Source organism: Megascapheus bottae, chromosome 16 (assembly GCF_031878675.1).
Source record: "Megascapheus bottae isolate mThoBot1 chromosome 16, mThoBot2.hap1, whole genome shotgun sequence".
NCBI classification, from domain to species: Eukaryota; Metazoa; Chordata; class Mammalia; order Rodentia; family Geomyidae; genus Megascapheus; species Megascapheus bottae.
The window spans coordinates 51,784,203-51,797,963 of NC_143524.1; the positions used below are offsets into that span (position 1 = coordinate 51,784,203).

Here is a 13,761-nt window from a genome sequence, read left to right on the forward strand (position 1 = left end):
CTAGGCAAGTGCTCTACAAGTAAGCTATGCTCCCAGCACCCTCTGCCCAGTGTATTATTTTCATACATACAGCCCACATCCCCTTTCCACCCTCCCCTATCCACTCACCCTTCTGCCTTTATTCTTAACTATTCTACTTTGATTTTCTTAAACCTTGCTTATAGGAGACAGAACATACTACTTATCTTCATGTGCCTGGCTTATTTTTCTTAGCATAATAGCTTCAAAATCTGTTTATTTTGCTATAAATGATATAATTCTCCTTTATGGCTGACTAATACTCCATCGTGAATATACACTACGTTTTCTTTACCCATCCATGCAGTTGACGAGTACCTGGGCTGATTTCTATTTTACTTGCTGAGAATAGTGCTGCAATAAATGAGCTTTGAATATCTCTTTGGTACACTAAATTCCTTTCTTTCTGATGTGAACTTAGCAGTGGGAAAGCTAGACCACATTACAAACCTAGTTTTAGTCTTTTGAGGAGTATCCATGGTATTCTTTTTTTTTTGCCAGACCTGGGCATTGAACTCAGGGCTTGGGCACTGTCCTTGGGTTCTTGGGTTTCTTAAGCCTAGAGCTCTATCACTTGAGCCACAATACCACTTCTGGCTTTTTTCTATATATGTGTTATTGAGGAAATGAACCCTGGTCTTTGTGCATGCTAGGCAAGCACTTTACCACTCCAAACCCTATCCATAGTATTCTTTGTGTGTGTGTGTGTGTGTTGTTTATGTTTATTGGACTATGTACAGAATAATTATTTTTATGTTACAACATTTTTTCCAGAGAATATGTAGAAACATGAAACTTTTAGAACTGTGTTTTCAAAGATTAGACTAAATCAAATTGCTTCTGCAAATATCATAGTATTCTTAATTGCATCATGTTCTAATTTGCACTCTTATCCATAGAATACCATAGTTTATTTTCCCTACATCCTCATTAGCTAATTTTTGATTTTCATAACACAGTATGAAATAGTACCCACTATTTTGATTTGTATTTCTTGGATGAGCGTTGACATTTTCATATATTTGTTGTTCACTTGCTTGTCTTTTGTAGTCATGGAACTTGAACTCGGGGCATGGGACTTTCCCTGAGCCTCAGCCCCACTTCCGGTTTTCTAATGATTAAATGGAGATAAAAGTCTCACTGTCTTCAGTGCTCTGGCTGGCTTTGAACCTCGATCCTCAGATCTCAGCTTCCTGAGTAGTTAGGATTACAGGCATGAGCCACCGTGTCCAGCTTGTTTGTGTTATTGTTGTATTAGTTTTAAAAATTGGGCCAGCTTTTTGTTGGCTGAGTCTCCTAGATACATTTGGGTATTATCCCACTTGTCAGAGGGATAGGTGGCAAACATTTTCTCCTTCTGTCAGCTGTCTCTTTTTTGGACTGTTTTGTTTGCTGTGCAAAGCTTTTTAGTTTGATGTAATCCCATTTGACAATTTTGTGCTTTTGCTTCCTGTGTGTCAGAATTCTATTCAAAAAATCACTGCTAAGGTATCAGTGATTTAAAGTGTTTCCTCTAGGTAGAGTTCTAGATGTTTTTGGCCTTTAATCCACATAGGTCATTAATTCATTCTGAGTTGTTTTTGTTCAAGGTGAAATAGAGGTCAAGTTTCAGTCATCATCATGTAGATTTTCCATTGGCCCAGCAAAAGTTATTGAAGAGACTGCCCTTTAGTATGTGATTTTGGTGTTTTGTTGGGAACCGGTTTGTTGTACATTTGTGGGGTTCTTTGGACTTCTGATCTGTTGTATTCGCTTAGAAATCCATTTTTATGCTCATGTCACATTGTATGTGTTGTTATAACTGTGTTAAAGTCAGGAATTGCAATGTCCCCAGCTTATCTTATTTGGCACGATAGCTTTGGCTATTTGGGAACTTTTCGCCTTATAAATTTATTTTAGGATTCTTTCAAGTTTTGTGAAGAATGTTTTTGGTTTGTTGCTAAGGATTGTACTGAATCTATATTATCATATTAAGTGTCCACAGTACACAAAGTTAATAACGTGGAAGAGTTTCTTTTAGGTATGTCTTTCAAACTTTCATGTGTATTCTATAGTTTTGCTTTAGTATTTCCTTAGAAAAGTTATTGGTATATGAAAAAGCTATTGATTTCTGTATTTTGATTTTATATACTCTGTACTACATAGAATTCGTTTTTTAGTTATACTCTTTTAAGTGGATTCTTTACATTTTTCTCTTATATAGGTACTTATTTGTTCAGGTTTTATCATGGAAATTGATTTTATCAAATGCATTGTCTTCATTTGAGATAATCAACTGATTTTACCCCTCATTTTGTCAATTTGTATATATTGAACCTTGTATCCATTGTATGAAGTCAACTTAATCTTTGAGGTACTGCTCAATTTTGCTGCTAGTTTTTATTTTTGTGTGTGTTGGTCTTAGGGCTTGAATTCAGGGTCTGGGTGCTAGTGCCCTTGTGCTGTTTTGCTGAAGGTTAATGTTCTACCACTTGAGCCACAGCTCCACTTCCAGGTTTTGGTGGTTAATTGGAGAAAAGAATCTCATAGCCTTGCCTGTCTAAGCTGGCTTTGAACTGCCATACTCTGATCTCTGCCTTCTGAGTAGCTGGGATTATACGGGTGAGCTATTGGCACCGAGCTTTTTATTTATTTCAGATCAGTGTTGATAGTAATATGTGTTGGCCTTGACCTTGGGGGCTGAAGTGATTCTCTGGCACAGCTTTGAAAGTAGCTGAGATTATATGCATGTATCCTCATGTCCGGTGTTTTTGCATCTATATTTGTCAGGCATATTGGTCAAACATCTTTTTTTTGCTATATTCTTATGTGGTTTGGAAATGGAATGATACTAGTTTCATAGGATGAATTCGGAAGGATCACTCCCATTCAGTTTTGGGGAAAAGTTTGAGAAGGATGCTAATACTGGTAGTTTGGTAAAACTCAGTAGTAAAGGTACTGATGTTGACATTTGTTTTGTAGCAATTTTTTTATTACTAATACAGTATAATTATATGAGATTGATGTGTTCAGACATTTTTTATTTTCTCTCTCTCTCCAATCCAGGTCTTGGGGTATGCTAGGCAAACACTTGACTGCGAAGCCAAACTCACGGCTTCTCTCTCTCTCTTTCCTCTCCTCCCCTTTCTTTGGGTCTTCGTGCATGCTAGGAAAGTACTGCTAGGTCAAACTTGAGGCTCTCCTCTCCTCTCTCTCTCCCCTCTCCCCACCTCACCAGGCTCTACCTTCCTTCTTGCTGACTTCTGGTATTTTCAACTGAAAAATGCAGCTTTCTACCTGTTACTTTGGCTGTCTCTGAATGAGAGGAATGCTGGGTATCTCTGTTCAGCCATCTTTTCCTCATAGAAAAATTTCTTGTGGGCTGGGAGCATGGCCTAGTGGTAGAATGCTTGCCTGGCATGCACCAAGACCCAGGTTCGAGTCTTTCTTACTATATACACAGAAAAAGGCAGAAGTGGTGCTGTGGCTCAGGTTGTAGAGCTCTAACTTTGAGAAAGTCCAAGGACAGTGCTGAGGCCCTGAGTTCAAACCCAGAATTGGGAAAATAAATTAGTATATCAAAAGGGGAAAAGGGTCCCATGAAATCATTTCAGTTAAACTAGTATTTTCTCATATAAAGCTGGTCATGTGTGTTCACAGGAGATAGGATTTCTCTGTAGGCAGATCTTAAAGACATATTCAAGTATCCTACCATTCTAATCTCAAATATTGTCTTTTTTCATGTTTCTGAAATTGTCAGGAAGAAGTGAATATCAACATTTCCTCTGATTCAGGACTTTATGCCAACAGCATGCCAGATAGCCAGCCCCTGAGGCATTTTCCTGAACAATGTTAAATGTTTAGAAAGGAAAAAGTTAATGTTTTCCGCCATGTAGGCCACACAGCATAACAAAACTTCCCTATTCAATTCAGTTTTACTTACTAGGGTCTCAGCACATCAAGGACAAAGTGAGTTCCATAAACCCCAGGCTGTGTAAACTCTCTTAAGGTCTGTGGATCCATTCCCTGTACCCCCCCGCAAGTCAGCCAGAATACTTTATTGGGATGAAAGATTAATGATAGTGCTCTAGGGTGATTCTCTGCATGGATATCTTTAAAGGAATATTTAATAAAAATTTATGACTGTAATCAGAAAAGAATAATGACAAAAAAATATGTAGCTTGCCACCGAGAAACCTTCTTGAGGGGAGTTGTAAAAAATTGGCAAACGTACCCTTTCTGCTACAAATCTCACAGACTGCACACTAGTTCCATACAAATTGTCATTATACTGCCCAGCTTCTATAAATTTGTGCTCTTGGATATCTTTCTCCATTTGTTCTCTGGAGATGACAAAGTGGTAGTCTCTGCCATCCACCTCGTAGTCACGCTTTGGCCTTGTGGTATCTGTAAAACAAGAAACAATGAAATGTCTTTCCTAAGTTTTCCTTTCGACTTACTTGTTTCACCACTCTCCCAGTGTAGATATACAGATAAATGTAATATGATGGATCACGATGTAATAATAGGTGCCAGTTGTACCTTCGCATACAAATGACTATAAATATAGACAAAATAAGAGGAACAACTCTTGCTGAGGTATCAGAGTACAGGGCATACTCATAATTTTGTTGAGGATTCTACATACATACAGAATGAGGCCCCATCTCACTATGTAGCCGATCTGAAACTTACAAACTTGGTCATAGGGCTTGAACGTAGGGTCTGGGCACCGTCCCTGGGCTTTTCTGCTCAAAGCTACCACTCTACCACTTTAAGCCACAATACCACTTCCCATTTTCTGGTGGTTAATTGGAGTAAGAATCTCATGGACTTTCCAGTCCAGACTGGCTTTGAACTGGGAACCTCAGATCTCAGGCTCCTGAGTAGCTAGGACTATAGGCATAAGCCACTAGTGCCCAGCCAATAACTATAATTTTAAGAGAAAAGAAATACAGGAGAATTCTTCTACATTTATCTTTCTAAAAATTTTATTGTTGAGATAATGTATAGAGGGGTTACAGTTACATTTGCCAGGTAGTAGGTGCATTACTTCTTGCACATTGATAACCCTTTTCATGTTTTTGTTCCCCATTTTTCTCTCCCCAACCCCTTCCAATCATCTTGTTTTCCCTCCTTCCCTTCCACACATGAAATAAATAAATGTATATAATATACCAGGTTCTCTTTTGCTGTCCCTTGGTTATATCGTATTGTTACAGTATCTCACTTTGTTATCTGATATATTGGATAGGGAAGGGGGAAAAACCAAGATGGGGGGGTGAGGGGGGTAATGGGGACCAAGACATGTGAAAGGGTATCAATGTATGTGAATTAATGCACCTTCTATCTGGCAAATATCATGTAACCCTTTTATTAATTACAATAAAAATATTTTTAAAAAGTCATGTAACTTGATAGGTTCCTTGGGAATATTCAATAAAGTTACATAAATAAACCTAAAAAAATAATATACCAGGTAACAAAGTCAGATACAGTAATAATATGAGATTAACCAAAGGGCAACAAAAAAGAAGAGAAATAACACAATACATTAAGAACAACAATCACACAAGACAAAGCTCTTGTTTCCAAATCCTAGAGTTCATTTCCTTTATTCACATCCTATATGACCATATGTACCTAGGTTTTGAGCTATTGTAATCCTCTGCTACAAGAGTCCTAGATGTGTACTAATTCTTTGTGTTGTGTGTGTGCCTAAAATTTAATTCAAAAAGATTTACAAGCAATGCATCCTCAGTCCTCAGCCAATGTGTACTAATTCTTACAAATGAGGAAAACCATTGAGCCTATGTTCCTTTGAGTCTGGCTTACTTCACTTAATATTTTTTTCCAAGTCTTTCCTTTCCTTACAAATGGGGCAATGTCATTCTTTCTGATGGCAGCATAGAATTCCATTGTGTATAAGTAGCACATCTTCTTGATCCATTCATCTACTGAGGTGCTTTCTGCTCCATTTATCTTATCTTCCTACTTGGATATAGTTCCAAATAGAGAGTCTAGATGTCATACAGTATTAGGACACATTAATGTTTAGCCAGAGTAAGGCATTTGATGAAGATTCCAGAAAGATCACATTTTAGGAGCTACTTTGGACTCTACATTCATCTTTAGAAAGTCTTCAATCATAACTTAAGCAAGCTAGTCTGTCAGTACATTATTGCTTATTAGGATAAAAATACTACATTAAGGAAGGTAAAAATCTAGATTCTACCTTCTGGGCATGTAATGCTTGAAATCCCAGCACTGGGGAGGTGGAGGCAAAAGGTTTATGAGTTTAAGCCCAGCCTAAGTCATGTAGTGAGATCTTATCTCAACACTGTTAATCTGTCTCTCTATCACTATAGTGTTTAGCACAATCGGGAGAAAGAATGTACTTTTAAGTCCATAAATTTATTTATAAATTGTATGCCAACGTTATACTTGTTTAGGCTGAAATACTGCCATTATAGAATGTAAAATATATGAGTGAGAAGGGAAATGTAGTCTAGCAATGTGACTTTAAAAAGTCAAAATATTTCTGATCTTTTATTCAATTGCTTTTTAAGAATATCTTAAAGTGACCAAATATGCATAGTTTTACCTCAGATGTTTATACTTATAAAAAGAAATTATAGTTATTATACTTACAACTCACAGGAATAAAAATAGTATCTATATAGATGAAGAGTGGTTAGTTATAATCATTTGAAATAGCCTACACTTAAAATGTTAAGAAAAAAATCGTCATCTGGAAAAACATATGCATTGGAAGTAGATGGAAATTCACGAAAATATTTATGTGATGTTATTTGTAGGTCTTGTGTGAGACTCTGTACTTCCCAATTTTCTTGTTTACCTATGAGATGTATTCATTACATAAAAATGCTATTTATTAAAAAAAAAGGAAAGAGTAGGCAAGATGGAGAGAAAGGTAGAATGGTGGTTGAAAAGTTTTTCTGTCAAGAGCGAAAGATCACACTAGAAGCTCTTTGTAAACCAATTTGTACCTTGTCATTTACAGAGTCTCAGTATATGTTCTATTTCAGGACCTTTTACCAGAGTCCTTGTGTAGACTATTCCATGAACTGAGCAGTCATTCCAACCTTTTTGTCCATGTAGCACACACACATAATTCCTGCTATTCTTTAGAACTCTACGTTGAACTTTGTAGTATTGAAATGTTACAGATATTTGGACTAGAAACCATAAAAATATGCAGAGTGAGAGCTTTTTGTTAGGTTCAGATTTAAGAGTTGATATGTACATGGAACAGCTTCTTAGAAAGCTGCTCTCAGTATATAGAAGGCTCTGTGTATGCATGAGGTTAAGTGGAGAAGTGGGCTGGTGGTGATGGTGGATAGAGAGATACAACAGATAGAATTGTATGGTGCTATGTAAGAGAAGAGATGATACTTATAGGAGCCTAGAGAGCTAGTTTCATACATATCCTCTCCTCCTTCCCTTCCATGACCTGGGACTATCTAGACACATGGGGGAAAGACTATTACTAGGTTTGGGACTTGACACAATGTCCTATGGCATTCTGGAATGATTTTTATGTGTGTTGTTTTTTTAATCGGTCATGGGGCTTGAACTCAGGGCTTTGTCACTGTCCTTGAGCTTCTTCAGCTCAAAGCTACTGCCTGACAGTATGAGCCACAGCTTCATTTCTGGTGGTTCATTGGAGGTACACGTTTCACAGACTTTCCTTCTTGGTATGGCTTTGAACTGCCATCCTCAGATCTCATCCTCCTGAGTAGCTAACAGGCATGAGCCACCAGTGCCTGGCTTATGTGTAGCTCTTCTGATCTCTCCCACTCAACTGGGAAAGATGCTTTGGTGCCATTTCACTCAAGCTGTGGGCCATGACAATGCCTCTGGCAAATGTCATGATGTCTTTAGTGGTAGGGGGCTCTGTCTTCTTGGGGACTACAGTCAGTTGAGAGAATACCTTTTCATACTTACCACACATCGAACAATCTGTGGCAGCATAAACAAAAAGTAGGAGGTTGAAAATGACATAAGGTGTTAAGAGAATAACTAGTAGTATTTGAAGCAGCAAAATTTGAAATAGCAGAAAGTCTACTGGAGTCACAAAAATTTGATTTTCATTATCTTGTCCTGGATTCAAGCTTTTCTCTGGGAGTGAGGGAACAAGGTACTTACGAGGCACACAGGAGCCAAATTTATCTGGGAATTCAGATATCAAGTCGTCGTTGATTCGATCCTTCATGGGACCCAGGATAATCACTGGCCGAGTATAGGTTACTGAAGGCACAGAAAGGAAGGGACAGCTCAAGGTTAGGGACTTGGAAACTACTGCTCTACTGCCTAGCAGGGATGCTTCTCTATGAACAAATGCAAGTAATTGTCCACTGGGTTTCAATCTAACATATCTGTTTATGTGCAGGATGCATCTTGGTCTGTTACCTTTACCATTATTCTTCTCATCGCTCCTGGCTTCCATTTTCATGTGTGTATACTGAGTACCACTGGATTCACTCTCCCCTCTCCATTTGTACCTTGCTCCTTGCAAAGGGTGATTCTTACGGACTAATCTCCAAGCAGTAGGCATGTACATGGGATAATTTACCCATGTAGCCCGCAAATGGTCCTTTGAATCTCAGCATGTCCACTTGCTACTGCCTGAAATTTACTAACAGGAAGAGCAACTGCAGCATCTGGCAATGAAAACTCCCAGATGGTGGAGTTTCACTTACCCCAAAATATGTCAAAATACCCGAATTTAGTCAACAGAGGGGGAAAAAGAAATTCAAACCAGCTGTTTGGCCATTGTTTAAAAGTAATCCTTAGTAATCATGACACTTTGCTTTGGTAATTTCTTTTCCTCTGCTCAAAATATTGTCTCTGTTAGGATTCTACCTTATGCTTGGCCCTAGGAGTAACTTTAGCTCATTTGGCACAACTCCCCATCTGATGCCTCAGTTTATTTTTCTGTAATCTGTCATCAAGACTACTGATACATCAACGACCCCGGGTGAAGGAAGTAGGGGTCCTGGAGAAGCCTGTGGAGTAACTTGTGTCTCACACCTGCTGCAAAATCGTTCTCAGTGCTGACAGCCATTTCCCAGCAGTTTCTCTTCCTCACTCACGCAGCTAGGCCATTAAGTAAGGAGGTGTGTTCTTTCCCTCTGAGGCCACCTCTGTTCCATTCTCTTGGGAGTTGTTACTTGCCCCATGCTGAGTTTATTTCTTTAGTCCTTCATTCCTCCCCTCCCTCAATAACAGTATCAATCAAAAACCCGAGCATGCTAAGAAACTTACTTTCCTGCCTTGTGACAGGCTCATAGGAAAGAATGAGGTCTTCTTGTCCTCCTAGGAAGAAAAGAAAAGGAAATTACAGTTGACTAACAACCAGTCACACGCTACAGCTCTAATCCCTGCTCTGAAACATAGGAAACACGCAGAGTTCAGGGTTACTTGTCCTTGCTGTCTCCTTGAACCATTCCAAAAAAGAAAAAAAAATCCCTTCATCCTCAAACTCTCAAGCACTACATTAGTGTCAAGTTATCACATAGCCCAGCTGTAATAACTGGTTGCTACTGGAGCTGTTTCTGTCTCATGCTAGAAATGGAGTGCATGCCTCTGTGCCATGCATTATCACCTGAAGTCAAGCCACTTCACTCACAGAAAGGCTCCCTGTTCCACACTTTCTCATTTCCTAATCAGAATTTCTGTCTCTTTGATTTTATTTCTCTAAGAAGTAGGCACTGACTTTTGAACAACCTATTTTAACATTGACCATCACATTCCTCAGAATATAGCACAGGATACTAAGGCCTTTCCTCTCTTATTGAATCACCAGGGAAATGCTGTCGGGCAATTAAAGATGACTAACTCTTGAGAGGAGGCTGGGGCTTTAGCACAAAGGCATTCCTCATGCTTAGCAGGGTTTGACTCTTGATACCCACCTCTCACCAAAACGTTAGAGGGGCTCTCTCTGGCATTAGTTATCACTGTTAATAAGCCATGCCTTGAGAGAACTAAGGAAGACACTGTAGAGAAAGTGTCCATTCCCTCTGTGCTGTTTGTTGCATGTCTTCTTGGGGCCTCAACAAATAACTGTAGGGAGGACATTGCACTTGGACAATTCTTCAATGATCTATTTTACCAAATTGATTAAATGGTTATGGGATTAGCTCAGTTTAACTGTAAATCCTAAAGGCTCTGTTCCTATATTTGCATTAGGGTTAGTATTTATTGACTATCTCTGGTGTCACAAAGAGGTTAGGGTGGTTGAGAATGATGGGCTATCTCCTAGAGGTGACAGGGCAGGAAAAATGGACCATGAGACAGTCTTTCTGAAGCCTAAGGACAGCCATGTTTCTATAGCTCACCACTCTGGAATATATATTTACTTTGTGAATGAGGGGATGGTCCTTTACTGGCACAGGTTAGGGAAAAGTTAATTTCACAACTGACCAAAAGATGTTCAGAGAACTTTCCCCCTTCCGAGCAGGAATTTTGTCTCACATAAGCCAGTTCCAATTGTATTCAGGAGAAGATGGAGATATGTAGAGCCTATAATTCATTCAACTCTTAGGGAAAAACTAATGTTTTAGGAATAGACAGTAAGAGAAAACCTTCAAGGTTAGGTGATATCTGAATCTCCCCAAAAGACTGAGAATTCTATTGAGGCAAAGGCCTAGTTACATTCATCACTGTCCCCAGTGCTCAGTAAAGTACCTAATGTAAAGATGTCAATGAACTAACATTAGGATTTCATTCATGGGAAACAGGATGAGTAATAAGGCCAGTGATAGGTTCTGCTCTGTATTTGTCTATATGATAATTTTACTTTGGGAAATATGGTTCATACTGAAGCATATTGTTACATTTATTCAGAGAGAATCTTGTTTTTTTTTTTTTTTGTCGGTCATGGGACTTGAACTCTGGGCCTAGGTATTGTCCCTGAGCATTTCAGCTCAAGGCTATTGCCCTACTCCTGGAGCCCACAGCACCACTTCCTTAATTAAGTATGAATCTTTTTCCACTAGTCTTGGGAATCATTCTGATGGAAATCTGTAAGAGTGAGAAAAGTCAGGGCCATTTAATTTCCCAAGTCTATAGTTCCATGTAGGCCTGTCACTCTGCAGGCCTTTTCTCACACCTGTTGGCTTCTATTTTTCTGTCTTCCTTAGATGCTGAGGGAGGTGGTGATTTATAGAAGTTGGGGAAAAAGATGTTTGAGGCCTTTCAGCTTCCTCAGCTAGTCAGTAGTGTAGTCAATATTTAAAGCTATTTTTTGTTTTCTCATCTATTCAGTATATTACACTGTCTCAAAAGGGTGAGAGGTAAGATTCTCTGGGGAAAGAGCTTGCAAGTCAAAAAAGAATGACAGGCCGAAGTCAGGCCAGAGTCATTGAGAGGCCATAGGTACTCTAAGTTCTAGCTTCTCTCTGCCTACATGTTACTGTGTCATTTCCATGAAAATTGTGTTCCTTAGTATTTTGTTGCTCTTTTCCTTACATGAGGTTGACACTAAGAAGTGACAGGTACAAAAGTATTTGATTTAGTTTTGGCAGCTTCATGGTTGGAAGATGGGTGCTGAGATTCAACAGAAGACTTAGTGTTTTACATAGTGGGGTTTTTTGCCAGTTCTGGGCTTGAGCTCAGGGCCTGAGCACTGTCCTTGGACTTTCTCAAGGCCAGAGCTCTATCACTTGAGCCTCAGCACCACTTCTGGCCTTTTTTCTATGTATGTGGTACTGAGGAATCAAATCCAGGTCTGTGCATCTAGGCAAGCACTCTACTACTAGGCCAAACTCCCGGCCCCTTACATAGTGTTTCATGAAAGTGATCATAATGTAAACTGGAGGCCTGTCACAGTGAGACTTCCCCTGATAGAGAAAAACAAGTTGCTATTCTTTAGGAATCCTTGGAAACAAAATGAGGAAGTAAAGATGGACTACAGTCCATTTAGTCTTTTCAACTTGGTTTTTAGTACCTGCATAGAATGGTTATTAAGGGTAAATTAAACCAGGCACTGGTAACTCACTCGGGAAGCTTAGATCTGAAGATTATAGTTTGAAGCCAGCAGAAAAATCTGTGAGACTTTTCTCTCTAATTATCTAGCCAGAAGCAGAGGTGGTGTTAAAATGGTAGATTGTCAGCTTTGGTTGTAAAGGCCAATGGGAACTCAAGGCCCTGGCTTAAGCCCCATTCAGTACACATGGATAAAGTAGGATTGTAGAGTCATAGAATATTATTGTTAAGAGAGGATTTGGAGTTTGTGTGCTTCATGGCTACAAAGCATGGAACGCATGTTGTTGCTGCTTTACTCTGGGCCCATAAAAGAATCATTATCTGCATTACTGTTGAGTCTCACAACCTTCTGCAATACAGTTCCTTAGGTAGCTGGTATACAGAGGTGAGAATTGAAATAAAATCTACTTGCCAACTCACTTATATTCATTTTACTACTAAGATTCTGAGTAATTCTTTTCAAGATAAGTTGGAGAATGAATTAGCATCTCAATGTCTCTACAGGATCTTCAGGAGATTAACTTACTTAATATATCTGAACACTTCAAACCAGACTTAGTATATAGCTAATACTCTACTACAATGAAAATTATGTAACACAGTATAGTTTGATGGATAGTAGTGGATGATTGCAAAGTACTTGATTAAACATGAAGAATTTTGCATTACAAGTGACAGGGAAAAGCAAAAATGATGTAGGACTCAGAATTACAAGGTCTGGGTTGGTATTGCAAGTTATTGCTTATTAGCCTCTTGAAACTTCTCAGATAAAAACAGGTTGTTAATATAAGAAATATGTAATAGTTTTATTATGGAAATCAAGTAAGGTAACAGATGCAGTGACAACTGCTTTATAAAAGATTAAAGAAAAAAGGCAGTTGGGCATGGTTACTTATATCTATAATACCGGCCAACTGGGTGACAAAGAACTGAAAGATTGGGATTTGAGGCCAGCATAGGGAAAAACATTAGTGAGACTGAGAGCCTCTCTTACTTACTAATCGACAAACTAAGCATGGTGTATCGAATTTACTAAGACTAACTTGGCCATAAAAGGGCTGAGGGGACATGAGTGGTAAAGCTCCTGTTTGGCAAACCCAAGGCTCTGAGTTTCAACTTTAGCAGTCAGAGTTGAAGGGAGCTAATGGCCTCCCACGGCAGCCTGGGAGTGGAGTTAGCTAGACATTCTAGACACTAATTTGTATTTGTTCCCTGAAGTCTCAAGTGGAATTTTCAAAACAAGAATCATAACTGATGAACACTACTGTGACCATGATAAGAAAAGAGCTTTACTGAACTTCAAGAAGGCAGAGAGTTGTTTAGCTCCACAGGTTTGACTACTCCCTTTCACACTTGGTTGGTGTTCCCACAGGGGTAATTGAAAGGGTTAATACAGAACTCTAACCTGCACTTGCCTACTGACAGAAATGTGCAATTATCTGACCGTGAAGATAGCACTGAAGTGGTACTTTGCACGTTTAGATAATCTACACAGTAATTAATTGTATTTTAGCAGCTACTCAAATTAACTGGACTCAGAAAAAATTAATTACAAAGGTGGAGATGGTGCCGTAGGTGCCTGAGCTACCCGTTAGAAACTGAGGCTTTTATACATGTGTGTGTGTGGCATTGCTCATCCCTCATAATACTAAAAACCTTTTTGCCACGGTCCAGGTACTGTATTCACTTATATGTCTGTGCCAAACATTGGTGTGATCTCTTGAGATGTTGCTCTATCTAGAAAATTCCTTACCT

The 13,761-nt window shown here is 38.9% G+C and overlaps 1 protein-coding gene and 1 long non-coding RNA gene across 24 annotated transcripts in view; one reads left to right on the plus strand and one right to left on the minus strand.

The window, feature by feature from the left end:
- Positions 1 to 13,761, plus strand: part of LOC150053574 (uncharacterized) — a 151,796-nt gene that overhangs the window by 120,336 nt on the left and 17,699 nt on the right. The gene's annotated exons all lie outside the window — the stretch shown is intronic.
- The window catches only part of Dlg2 (discs large MAGUK scaffold protein 2), a 1,918,473-nt gene that overhangs the window by 15,116 nt on the left and 1,889,596 nt on the right, over positions 1 to 13,761 (minus strand). For all 23 annotated transcript variants that reach the window (XM_090348516.1, XM_090348525.1, XM_090348524.1 and 20 more), the window contains 3 exons: positions 9,286 to 9,336; positions 8,167 to 8,268; positions 4,232 to 4,404 (listed from right to left, as the gene is read on the minus strand). In XM_090348516.1, the coding sequence (XP_090204642.1) occupies positions 4,232 to 4,404; positions 8,167 to 8,268; positions 9,286 to 9,336 (326 nt within the window). The remainder of the gene's footprint in view (positions 1 to 4,231; positions 4,405 to 8,166; positions 8,269 to 9,285; positions 9,337 to 13,761) is intronic.